The sequence below is a fragment of the Tachysurus vachellii genome, chromosome 14, assembly GCF_030014155.1.
Source record: "Tachysurus vachellii isolate PV-2020 chromosome 14, HZAU_Pvac_v1, whole genome shotgun sequence".
In the NCBI taxonomy this organism is placed as follows: domain Eukaryota; kingdom Metazoa; phylum Chordata; class Actinopteri; order Siluriformes; family Bagridae; genus Tachysurus; species Tachysurus vachellii.
In genome coordinates this window covers 7,451,122-7,464,830 of record NC_083473.1, presented here as the reverse complement: position 1 = coordinate 7,464,830, position 13,709 = coordinate 7,451,122, and the positions used below count along the sequence as shown (strand labels likewise).

The 13,709-nt window shown below is 35.4% G+C and overlaps 2 protein-coding genes across 2 annotated transcripts in view; both read left to right on the top strand.

Moving 5' to 3' along the window:
• ndfip1 (Nedd4 family interacting protein 1) overlaps positions 1-13,709 on the top strand; it is a 424,215-nt gene that overhangs the window by 391,455 nt on the left and 19,051 nt on the right. The gene's annotated exons all lie outside the window — the stretch shown is intronic.
• On the top strand, positions 6,909-11,041 carry nkx2.5 (NK2 homeobox 5). Its single transcript, XM_060886845.1, has 2 exons — positions 6,909-7,376; positions 8,588-11,041. The coding sequence occupies exons 1-2, from the start codon at positions 7,058-7,060 to the stop codon at positions 9,193-9,195; spliced, it is 927 nt and encodes a 308-aa protein (XP_060742828.1). The 5' UTR covers positions 6,909-7,057; the 3' UTR covers positions 9,196-11,041.

The following is a 13,709-nucleotide window of genomic DNA, read 5'->3' as shown; positions in this document are numbered from 1 at the left end:
CTTTTATTCACACCACCATTTCCTTTGCTCTCACTCTTTTATTCACAGTACCAACCTCATTTTAGCCTCTTTACAGTCTCATCTCCATGGCATTTATAAAGAATTTCAGTGAAAAGAAGTATATTTTGATGTATCTACTGTGCAGTACTTTTTAAACAATTACAATACAAGGCAAGTTTTTTTTTTTAACAGTTTTTTTTTTTATTAAATTGATTGCTATGAAAATGCAAAATAGCAATTAAACAAAAAACAACAATATTAAACATGTTTTCCAATGAAGATATAAAATGTCTGGCAATTTGCATATCCAAACTGAACACTAAATTAGATCAACTAAATTAGAAACAGGTTCATAAACAGGAAACTGTACTGTATGATACTTAAGTTGACTAATCAATATTAAGGCTTATTGTTTTATAAGATTTAAATTGTTTTGAGTAAAGTATGTCATAGACATCTCTTAATTCATGTATCCAGACTCCTTAGTTAGATTTTATGAAGTTAGAGAGATTTATTTCCAAAAGATTAGCTACTACATTATTTCTGAGAAGTAGTGTGTTGACTGTCAATTTGCCTAATTTTGATACTTATTCTGTTATCTTCTATAGAAATGCAAGAGAGATGAAAGCCAAATCACCAACCTACTCAACTTTGCTGTGAACAGACAATGAAAACACTAGTTCTTCATTCACATCTACATCACTCATGTTCATAATTGGCCTCAAGTAGAGATGTTTGTCTTTAATCCTATTCATGCAATTATTATCTGTTTGTACCTGCCTGCAATATTTTCTAATGAATTTGCTACTGTAGCTGGTTATATTTCCAAAAATATAAAACAAGTACCCTCATTTAAAATACCATAAGCTGAATCAGACAATGACTAAAGAGAAATGAATGAATAAATGCACTAAACTTATCGCATATCAGTGAATTTACTCTTTCTTTGTCCTGCGAGTTTCATGTATAAAAGCCTCCTAATTATATTTGTGTTTGTATATGTTTAACCCTTTTCACAGGTACACTGGAGATCCATTCAACTGGTGGAATAGAAATAAACTTATGGGACATTTCTCTATCAGTATAAACAAAAGAATTACTACATCACCTTAAGTCTGATATCAGAGATATCAAGTTTGATAACTCTGGACACTTTGTTGGCTTGTTTTTTTTCTCTGTTGTTAACCTTACAGAGAATTTTAGTTAGTTTAAAAACATTTAGACGTTTATGAAAAAGCACTTGAAGCATCTCAGAGAACAGAAATGGCTTGATATTGCCATTATTGGCCCAGGTAGGGTAGGTAAATTAAAGAATTAATCAAATTCATATAGAAATGCATGTCTACTTTAATATATCAACGACATTCAATGCTGAACATGGACACAACTAAACATTAGGAAACTACTTTTTTGGCCAGTTTCATCCAATTAATTGAACAATGTATATATTGAAAATAGTCTTCATGTGCTTTTCCATAGTGCTTTGGCAGTCTTGGCAGGGTACAACTTTTGGGGGAAAAACAAAGAATAATTTTATTATTAAAAAACTCTTAATTGAGGCTTAAGTTCAGAATGTATGAAGCACCATGATTTAATTTTCACAGCAACAACTACTCTGAATTTACATTATCACTCCCAAAGCACAGTTTATAAGAATTATAAAGTTGAACCAAGTAAAGAAAACAACATCTGCAGTTTCAGATGCCTTAATGGAAAGCCCCCAGCAGGAAAACTATCACTTAATTATGACAAATAGACTCTAGGTGCAAGGCCTTTTCTGTTGTTTTGAAATGCGAGAACCTGAACATCAGCTGAATCTGTGCAAGTAGTCAAAACTATTTCCTGACATCTAACAGAGGACAGGTCATCTAACTCCCTGTGGGAGCCTCCATGTAACTCTCTGAACGCTAATAGACTGTCTAATCTACTGCCAAACATCTGAACATGAACCAATGATCCAGAGACAAATGGAGAACAAATTGTGTGATGATAAAAGACTTGGGTTTGAATTTGTTCTGATTATTTTTCATTTTAATGGTACTTTAATGTCATGTGTTATGTTATACATTTTGTAAATTCTTTTCTAACTTGCAGCTTTTTAGCAGATGCTTATCTTTTATTATTTTAAAAGACAAGCCTTGGTTAAAACATTGCTAAGAGGGGGAAGAAATGTTAGCATGCTGAGAAACTAGCACTGAAGAGTCAAGTATGTTAACAGTCACAATTATTGTAAAATAAATTTTGAGTCATTCTATTAGATTAGATTTAGATGTAAAAGTTAATCCTGTTATTTACACTAACATCGTACAATTTTATTCATTCCTAGAATAATGGAAACTATCACTACAACCTCAGTGTACATTATTTGAAGCCATGATTGTGGCTACGTGTGATGCAGTATGTCGACTTCCAGGTCAAGGCCAGTGTAAGCTGTCGCTCTCTAAAAATAATTGTTTAATATGAAATGAATATCATCTGAGAAACACACAGACAGATGGGACACTTAAGACTGTCCTTGACTCTTGGTGAGACGGTGTGATAGACACTGGGAGGACCTTTACTGACATTTCTTAATGTGAAGCCTTTTAAAATAGTACTTTTTTGCAACTTTAGTCCCAGTGAATAATCAGCAAGAACATGCCCTGCTTTCAAGCCTATTTATATGACTATTTATTTAATTAAACAATACTGCAATAATAAATTGTTTGTTTTATTAATTATATTATAAATATTTAAAAAAATGATAAATATGCATACAAATATATATAATAGTCGACGGAAAAGTAAAAATCATTACTCACTGTTTGTCCCTGCATTTTCCAATGTCAACCAAGACGTGGTTTTCCTGCATCCTGAAGGATTGTGAGGAGATGTTAGTGACTTTCTTGCACTTAATATGGCTCTTCAACTCATCTAAGAGCTGCTAATACAACATGAAAGTTTTATAGATTATAAAGATAAAGTTTGACTCAACACCAGTCCCTAAAGCTTGACTGAGTCACTACATTACTAAAAACCCATCGTTATTCACCATTGTTTGTTCACCTACACATTACTTTATTCTACACTCTCTCTTCTTAGCAAAATGTACAAGTAATACGTTTTCCTTTTTTCATATTCCTTTAAAGTGAAGTGACATGACATACGGCTAAGTTTGTGACCCATACTCAGAATTTGTTCTCTGCGTTTAACCCATCCAAAGTGCACACACACAGCAGTGAACATACACACACACCATGGACATACACCCGGAGCAGCGGGCAGCCTAGCTGTTACTACTGCGTTCATTTGTCTTTCTTGATATGCATTTGTGGTTTGTAAAATACAAAAACAGCTTATTCAAAGGAACTTGTGTGGAAGATGCTCACACATAACCTAAGTATATGATATATACTGTACTCATAGAATATATATGTAGGAAAAAGAGAAAAAAAACAAACAGATAGCTCTTGCTTACAGCAGCTATAATATAAACCAAAATATAATCTAACTTGTGGACCCTTTGATATTTTGTGGCATTAAATGGTGCTTTAAACAGTTAAACGTGTTATTAATAAAATAATACATTTGCATATTACTGTTGTATAAGAAGAAGAACATGGTTTACTTTATGGTGTGAAAGAGCTATTACTATAGAAACAATAAGGAAAATATTTTCTGAAAAAGTGTTTTTAGATCATCTTTCTTCACATATACTGTAACAAGAGTAGACATGCAAATTGTCATGACAGTTGGAGGTATTATTTTTATACATATTGTACATATTACTGTTTGGGTCAATGGCTAATATACAGAGTAAAGGGGACATCAATTAAAGTGGATAAGATAAAAAAGTTAGTCCTTAGCATTATTGAAAATTAAGCTGTGTATTATTTGTTTTAAATACTGCGCCAGCCTAGACTATGTTAGGTCTATAGCAATTTCAGATAGATAGATAGATAGATAGATAGATAGATAGATAGATAGATAGATAGATAGATAGATAGATAGATAGATAGATAGATAGATAGATAGATAGATAGAATGCAAATATTAATATTGTGCAAATTAATAAAGTATATGTAGTAAATAAATAAATAACAATTTGGTTATTAGAGTGAATAGGTGTAGATAACAATGGAATTTAATATCTAATATATAAAAGACTTGATTTCTCAGGGAGTAAATATCCTAAGCACCTAACTGAATATTGTGATAACAGTGTGGATGCCGTTGAGTCTGGGAGCTGCAGGATAACAGCGGATACGCAGGTGAAGAGGCGGAAACACGGCAGTCCTGGTTTCAGTAAGCCAGACCAATTTAGATAAGACCCATCGGGACATTTCAGCCCTCAGAACGAGAATATCCTCTGCAGGTCACCAAGGAGGAAGTTTTCAAGAACTCTTATCCTCTTTTTTATCTGCTGGAAGGGCGCTGTTGAAAGACAAACCCTGAGACACAAAAGCGCTTAAACGTGGAGGAAGCATTCACAGCATCCATAGTCGACTATTACTGTCTTATAGATTTTATAAATCAGGATAATATCAAATTTAGTGGTTTAACCACTCATCTAAATACCTTAAGATCTCCAGCTATGGATCCTTCATTTGTTTACATTATTTTACTCCTTTCAAAGACAAATGAAAAGATAAAACCTTCAATTTCTTTCTTTCTTTCTTTCTTTCTTTCTTTCTTTCTTTCTTTCTTTCTTTCTTGCGTCTTCTTCTTCTTGCTTCTTCTCTCTCTCTCTCTCTCTCTCTCTCTCTCTCTCTCACACACACACACACACACAGACACAGACACAGACACATACACATACACACACGCGCGCGCACACACATACGCACACACAAACAAGAAAAACCTAGAAGAGGCGGACAGCAGGAGTCTGTTCATAAATCATCCTGAGAAAAAACAGCTTTCCATAAGCTTACGCGAGTTTACATTATTTCGCCAATTATTGCTGTGGTGGCCTGCAGGACTCCTAACTCTGCACTGCGCCCAAAAGTGCTGGCGTTCATTCATCAGACAGGGGCAGATCTTCCCCTAAAACACTATAAACACGCAGCCGGAGCCGGAGACACGGCTGGACCATTTACACTGTAGCGCGCCAACCGGGGGAGATAAAAACAAACGATAATGCTGTCTGTCTGCCGTGAGGAATTACAGCTCTCTCTATTTCTCTATTTCTAGGAGAGGCCGAAACGTGCCAAACTTCTTGCTTTCACACCCGGGCCAAAATCTGCCGGAGACTGTGTTTAGCCCAGAGTAACGAACTGGACATAAATTTAGCATCAGAATTGTTTATAAAATTTTCCATTAGAATTTCAGAAAATTCGGCTTGTGTCATTTCGAGGCTTTGAGATCTAATGATATTCATCGGTTTGAAACAACAGTTTTGTATCAGTTTGTTACCAGATTACAAATAAACACTATATATATATATATATATATATATATATATATATATATATATATATATATATATATATATATATATATATATATATATATATATAAGGCACATGTTGGCACATTTGAACAACATCCCGCTTGCTTACAGTACATGTAGGTTGCTTCGATTCACTATTTGGGGTATAATTGGCCTGACCTTTATAAATCGGCTGCTGGATGTGGGTGGATGCTGGTTTGTTGTCATCTGTTATCACATCCCGATAACAGTCGGTGACACCGCGATCTGTCGGTGAAAGACATTTCGTTTTGTCAGTGCAGGTTTCAAGTTCCGGCGCTATGGCATGAGCACTCACTCTCTGGACATCATTCTCAGATCTCGTTTACACGAAATATATGTTTTTTCAGTCCAATGGTCCAAACAGAAGTTAAAGTCTTACAACTATAGGCCGACTGTACTATACAATACAAGCCTTGATCTGGTAGTACCAGGAATACGTGCAAAACTGTACTTAAAAACTAACTTACATTATAGTCTACTACACAATAACATAGTATACTATACCTGTTGGGCCTTTAGAGCTAGGCTTGATTTGGTAAGGGTGTTAAAGCTATACTACACTATACTACACTACAGTATAGTATAAAGTCTTACAACTATAGGCCTACTGTACTATACAATACAAGCCTTGATCTGGTAGTACCAGGAATACGTGTACAACTGTACTTAAAAACTAACTTACATTATAGCCTACTACACAATAACATAGTATACTATACCTGTTGGGCCTTTAGAGCTAGGCTTGATTTGGTAAGGGTGTTAAAGCTATACTATACTATACTATACTATACTATACTATACTATACTATACTACACTACACTACACTACACTACACTTTAGTACACTATACTATGCTATACACTACACTATACTATAATATATTATACTATACTATACTACTTAGACTACATTAGACTACACTATACTACACTACACTATAATGTACTATACTATACTATAGCTACTATACTATACTATGACATCTCTGCAATACAATGCAATTCACTTTCCTGTTTATAGTTGTATTAATTTTTGTGTGTATATGTTGATGGAGTGATAATTGCTATGTGAGGAGCTTGGTGCTTTATGTACTATTGTGGTACTATACAGTGAAAATAAATGAAACGCCTAAAAATGTAATCGACATTATTCCCAGATAATGACAAATCTGTTGTCACAAGAAAGAAAGAAAGAAAGAAAGAAAGAAAGAAAGAAAGAAAGAAAGAAAGAAAGAAAGAAAGAAAGAAAGATGTTATTATTAATAATATCACCATCAGGCGTAAACCTACTGGTCAGTTTGTGTGCTGTAATTTTCTATGAAAGAGCATTTTTAAATGACTTGGTCACGGAGTCTGTGTTAGCCAATCAGATCCAGGGAACCTGATTACGCTCTGGCCCCTCCTTGCTTACACACACCACTCACTCCTCTGCCTTATAGAACCAACGAAAGAGATGTTTCAGGGGTCGATTTGAACGATTCGCACTCAGGTGAAACATTACCTGGAGAAATATCGCTGCGTTTCCACACATTAAAGACGCAACGCGTCATCCTGATAAATGACAGCAAGGGCACTCGCGCGTGGGTGAACAGGACTTGGTGCCACATGGCGATGTTTTCGAGCCAAATGTCTTCTACTCCCTTCTCAGTCCGGGACATTTTAAACCTGGAACAGAGCCACGAAGACATTGTTTCGTTAGAAATGTCGCTTCCCACTTCGTCCTGCATGATGTTTAAACCGGAGCCTTTCGTGGACGCGGTGAACGGAGCTGCGCTTTTCGCTCCTGGAGACGAGCAGGACGCTAAAGGTGACAGGAGCTCATCTCTGGACTTTAGTCCTTCCTTTTATGGGAAGAGTTTCTTAGAAATAGATCTAGCCAAAGACGCAAAGACGGACGACACCCTTGAAGCAAAAGAGAGAAAAGGTATTAACGTTAATGTATTTGTTTAATTATATGTAAAAAAAAAAAAAAAAGTTTATTAAAATATAAAATATTTTGAATCTGCCATATATTCTGTGTTGCCTAGCTGTAATAAGTTGTTTACATCATAAAATGTATTCAAAAGAAAAAGTATTCTTCTTCTTCTTCTTCTTCTTCTTCTTCTTCTTCTTCTCATTATTATTATTATTATTATTATTATTATTATTATTATTATTATTATTATTATTATTATTCGTTATCATGATTTGGATAGTCTGATTTGGATATGACATCCAAGTATTTTGATTTCTGACATAAACACTGTGTAACTGAGTAGCATTTACAATATTGTCCATATTTCATCCCCTCGATTTAATATTAATATATATATATTTCATTTATTATTTTTGCTCGAATGACTTTGCATGTTGTTTGTCAAGGTGACGGCGTTTATAAAAAGTGAACTTGGTAATCTCAGACGCTGGATTCTGTCTGCTACACGAAAATGTGTTTATCTCTGTAATAATTATTTCATGTCTGAGAGTTACACTGTTATGATTACTACAAGTGAACATTTGTGGGCCATTTATAATCTTTCCCAGAAAACTCCTCCAAACAATATGACAAATGACCCAAGAGGCTCATTTCGCAGTGTCAGCATTTTGGCACCTAGATTTCCCATTTTCACACAGTAAAATGTCAGTCAGTGATTTAATACTAGATTTTTTAAAAAATAAATTCTTTCAGTGTGTTTCAATTTATTTATTTTTTTGTTAATCACATCCTTGCTCTGTATCCAGCCTACTGCGTTAGTTCAGCGTTATGATTATATTTCTATGATAAATCTATAGGTGTAAATCAGTATAAGGTGGAATGCAAGTCTACAGATGTTCATTTATCTTTATAACACTTTAGAGCAGTTTCAAAGAGCTGCATGTGTTAATCAAATGTTCGAGGATTTTGCTGTAATTGATTGGCAAGTGCAAGCCAGATTAACAGTTTAAGGTGACAAAATTGCATTCGTTTCTGATTTGTTCAGATATTTCTACTATAGATTTGAAGTGAAATAGAAATAGTGGATTTAATGTATTTCTTGTGCGTTTAATGGGTTTAAAACGACTCAGATTTTGGCACGTTTTGATTTTAACCAATACCAGGAGACTACACATGAATCTACAGTGAATAAATAAATAAATTCAACTGTATAATTCCAGAGAAGATGCGCACACCGGAGGAGAGACAGAAACCTGACGAGGCGGAGCGGCCTGGGCAGCGGAAACGGCGGAAGCCCCGCGTGCTATTCTCTCAAGCGCAGGTGTACGAGCTCGAGCGGCGCTTCAAGCAGCAGAAGTACCTGTCGGCGCCCGAGCGGGACCACCTGGCCCATGTGTTGAAGCTGACGTCCACGCAGGTGAAGATCTGGTTTCAGAATAGGCGTTACAAGTGCAAGCGGCAGCGTCAGGACCAGACGCTCGAAATGGTGGGCGCTGGCCCGCCGAGGCGCGTATCCGTGCCCGTGCTAGTGCGCGACGGCAAGCGCTGTTTGGGAGACGCCGCGTCCGCGTACAGCGCGTCGTACAACATGGGGATCAACCACTTCCCGTATAACGCCTACCACAGCTTCGGGAACGTGAACTTCCCCAGCGCTGGAAATACGAACTACACGTGCAACTACACGGCGAGCGCAAACGTGCCTCCGGTGCAGACGTCACCGTCCAGCGGTAATTATGTGAATTTTGGAGTCGGGGATCTGAATAACGTGCAGACGCCGTTTCAGGCCAGCGGCGGAGTTTCCTCGTTGCACGGCATACGTGCGTGGTGAAGCAGACTCTCCTGGACATCGTGACACTCTCAGCTGCATCTGTGGGATGGTTGGAATGACACAATATTCTCCCTGTTTCAAAAGTTTGTACATTAGTGTGAATTAACCGTGTGCGTAACACTTCAGTATAGTGGAACTAATCAGTTAATGCATTTAAGAGAGACGTCAGTTTTGTTCATCAACGGTAATTAAAGAGAAACAAGCAGTTAGCATATGATTTGCTTGTATTGTTCTGGGTTGCTTCTTCCAAAGAGTGTCGAGCCATCTGTTCTACACACTCTTAGAAATTTCAGAGATTGGTAGCGTCTCTGCTGCACATTGTACACTCACAAATAATGGTACTACACTATACTTCTCCCTTTTAGCTAAGATGAAACCATCAGGCAGAAATGTTTTGCACATTATAGACTCTGTATATTGGAACGTTGCATGTGCTTTAATTAGCTGTTAGACTACAACTGTAAAGGTTAAATTATGTTTCCAGGTATATGATAGTAATTGTGCAGAACGTGTCTCCTTGATACAGTTTGGTGCCTTTATTTCTTGGAGTTTCTCTCTCGAGTGCTATTAGAAAAGGTAAGAGCTAAAGCAAAGCTAAGAGACCTCTTAATTATCCAATTATCCATTGGTGGGCCTTATTAACCTAAGAGTGTAGACACAACCATATCCCATATAAAATATTAGACAAGAAAATAAACAGCGCCAGATGTTATAAAATTTTTCTTCAAAATGTAAGGCAATACTTTAAAGCTTTTTTTTTTTTTTTTGTAACCAAGGTAATTTCTTCAAAACTGTATTTTATTTTGAGTGAGAAAAGAAGAAAGAATACAATCTTCTTTACACTAAAGTCATACATTTATGTTCATGTTTACTTCAACTTAGTTTCATAATTATTTTAACCGTTTTGTATAATAATATATCGAAATTTCACTGTAGGAATTGAGACACGACACTCAAGAAAGTTTACAGAAAAATAAAAAAATAACACATGGATAAAACAGATAGGCAGATGTCATTTTTATTGTTATTATTATGAATGAACACACGAATGGAAAACATAATTAAAATAAAACTGAGTACTCTTAGGTTACGGGCATGTTAAGGAGACAAGATCAAATGATCTATTTTAAATTATAGAACCCGCGTTCACATCTATGGCCATCAATTAAATATTCCAAGATGCAGACTGTACGTTATAATGAACTTTATCATAAATGATTAATCAGTGGTTTTATTTTCATTTTATTTGTGTATATTTGAAGGAACTGAGAGGATGGTGAACTCTAGGATAAGACAACTTGCTTGTGATGTTGCCTCAGAGAGCTGTGTTTTGTGCATCACTGACATTAACAGAACTGCACCAATTATTTTCACACATCACATTAGTGTCATTTGTAGCTTTGCTGTGAATTCTGCTTTTTGGATGAACTGTGGTTAGTTGTATTACTATTATTATTATTATTATTATTATTATTATTATTATTATTTTGTAGAAATGTAAGGAATATAACTTAATTCTTGAGCGTGGTTCAAAATGCGTGTTTTTGAAATGCGGCGTGTTTTTAACGAATTCAGCTTCTGAACGATGAAAACGGATTGAAAACACCAAGCCCGCACATCCAAACACATTTAAGTATGAGTTAATGTTTGTTTGTTTGTTTTTCTGTTTTAATATCATATCTTTGTTCTTATATGAATTTGACTTGGGTGACCACTGAAAGCGGACCCACACTTAAAAAGTGATAATATTTGTCGATACAGTCGGCTGTTAACTTTTGTGTAACTGTTTCGTTACGGTACATTTCTGTAGCCATGATCTGTAATCCTGTAATCTAAAATAAACTCAATGGGAAACTGTAATGATGATTTGGTTTGTAGAATTATTATTATTATTATTATTATTATTATTATTATTATTATTATTATTATTATTATTTTATTTTGTTTTGTTTTTTGTTTTTATGTTTTCAGTGTAAAATGTATAATATATTAGCTACTATCCTACGCATATTATTTTATTAATTATTATTATTATTATTATTATGATTATTATTATTATTATTATTATTATTATTATTATTATTATTATTATTAACATTATTATTATTATTAACATTATTATTATTAACATTATTATTATTATTAACATTATTATTATTACAGCATGTATTAATATTAATATGGCAGTAAAAGTCGTGCGTAAATTTCAACTTTGTTTTAATCCATCACGCTTCTTCTTCTACGTCATTTTCTGTTTTCTATCTTTAAAGAGCCCTAGGTATATTTTATATATTACTATTTATTTTATTTACACGGATGTTTTTATTTATTTATTTATTATTATTATTATTATTATTATTATTATTATTATTATTATTATTATTATTATTATTATTATTATTATTATCAAAAGCACTAAACAGTTCTGAATTGCGTGCCGGGTTGCATGTTTAAAACCGGCCTCGCCATGAATAAAGAGTAGCACATTTTACAGGACAGACATATCCACTGTATTTAGAGTCAGCCTTCCATTTTGTTGAGAGCTTATTACAAACTTTCATTCAGTACTCTGTGCGTAGAAATCTTCTTGGAATCTCTCGGTTTCTTAAACGGAAAGCAAATAAAAACATAACCTAGAACCCCAAAAGCGCCTAAAGGATATAAACTAAATATTTATTTGAAAGTCAGAGAGCATTAACGTTTGGTGGAAAGGTGACAGCTCTTCCTGTGAAAGTCATGAGCCACAGCACTCGTTTAACTCACTGACTGACTGCTGGAATTAAAGGCAATACATCAATCGTTTATCCTCCATTTGCAATATATACAGTATGATTTAAATCTCATATGATCGATGAGATTTAAATTTGTCATACCTCCATTGCATGACACACCATAGAGCTTGGATAAGGATAATGGCTACTTCAGGGAGCCCTAAACCAGGTCTTTGCGGCAACGTGCAGGACTGGAGACAAGGCCTGGAAAAGTGTGGAGTACCTGAGCATCAGCGTTGACTGGCAGCTCGAAATTGTTGTACTTAATGCTTGAAATGGCTCAATTTGCTTAACACAGGGGCAAAGGAGACAGTGAGGTGATGTTTAGGGCCAGGGAAAAGGACAGACAGAATAGCAGCCACTTCAAATAAGTAAGCGATGGTCCTTGTAACATCTCTTTAGTCTCTACACACACGTCGGGAGACACTCTTGTGTTTCTTTTCATCAAAAATTCTGTACACATAAACAAAACAAAAGCCTGCACATAAATCTGAAGGATTACTCTGGATTTACAAAATGGCAGTCATTTGCTGGACCCTGATCAAGTGGGAGTATTTTGAGGGAACATGGGAGGGAGGGAGGGTGACAGGAAGGTCACACAGGCAACAATGGGCCACCAGCTCTCCTAGGTGTTGAAAAGAACAGGGCAGATAACATGCATGCACAAGACTAAAAATAACAGTTTGTCTTGCTCTTCCAGTGGAAAAAGTAAGAAAAAGTGAGGGAGGAAATAAGGAAAGTGGGAAAAGAGAGAGAGAAAGAGAGAGAGAGAGACAGAGAGAGAGAAAGAGAGAGAGAGAGAGAAAGAGAGAGAGACAGAGAGAAAGGGAGAGAGAGAGAGAGAGAGAGAGAGAGAGAGAGAGAGAGAGAGAATATGTGGGTAGTTGTAAGGGGGGTTTAATAATCTGCTCTTCCGACTCTTATCGGAGAAAGGACAGAGCTGCATGCCTCTTTATCTTCACCATTAAGATTGTGTCCTGGGCTTTTTTAAGCTTTTTTTCTCCCATGCTCCAGCAGAACTGCCACCTCCACGCTACACAGGACAGAGTTTAATTCAGTGGAAGCTTTGTCACACTGGAGCTGTTCATCTGACAGCATACAGCCTCCAGCATCTAGAAATAACCAGCAGCACAAAACTGAGGGGCCACCAGGAGAGTTTCGAAGTTAACTCAGACTAAACACAGGGTAGTGGAAAAAAGAGAAAGGTTTTCAACATGTACTTACAGTTACTTTTATTTGCTTGGTAATGTTTTTATACAAAAAACACCCCTACAATGCCTGAGTGTAGCACAAATAGGTGTTCAAAATGTTTTTTTCTTTAGGTGTGTGATGCATCCCATGACATTACCGATCACTTCTTAAATAGTGCATAATAATTTAATACATTTGCATCATGATCTGTGGCTCACTGAAATCAAAACAATAACAGCCAGTCAAATCCTAGCTTCATGGCTCAGTAAAAAAACTGACTTAAAAAAAAGTTAGTTATAAACAAGGTCAAGACCTTAAGTCAAATCATACTTATTTTTATTGTTAATTGCTCAAAGTGTACCAATATGAGCTGTGTGTGAGAAAGGGATCCTGCTCTTTAAATTTTTTGCTCCGTCAACATTCGGACATTGTGTCCACATCTGCCCTCTTAAAGGTTTTATAAGGCTTTATAAATATCTTTTGGTTGAGAACTCTCAACTATTACAATTAAAATAAAATTTAAAAAAAAAGAAGCTTTAAACAGTATTATAA

What these genes read in the sequence shown, in the direction of transcription:
- nkx2.5 (XM_060886845.1), top strand. Translation starts at nt 7,058, where the DNA reads ATGGCGATGTTTTCGAGCCAAATGTCTTCTACTCCCTTCTCAGTCCGG. An exon ending in TGAAGCAAAAGAGAGAAAAG is followed by an intron (nt 7,377 to 8,587) that starts GTATTAACGTTA and finishes GTATAATTCCAG; the next exon opens with AGAAGATGCGCACACCGGAG.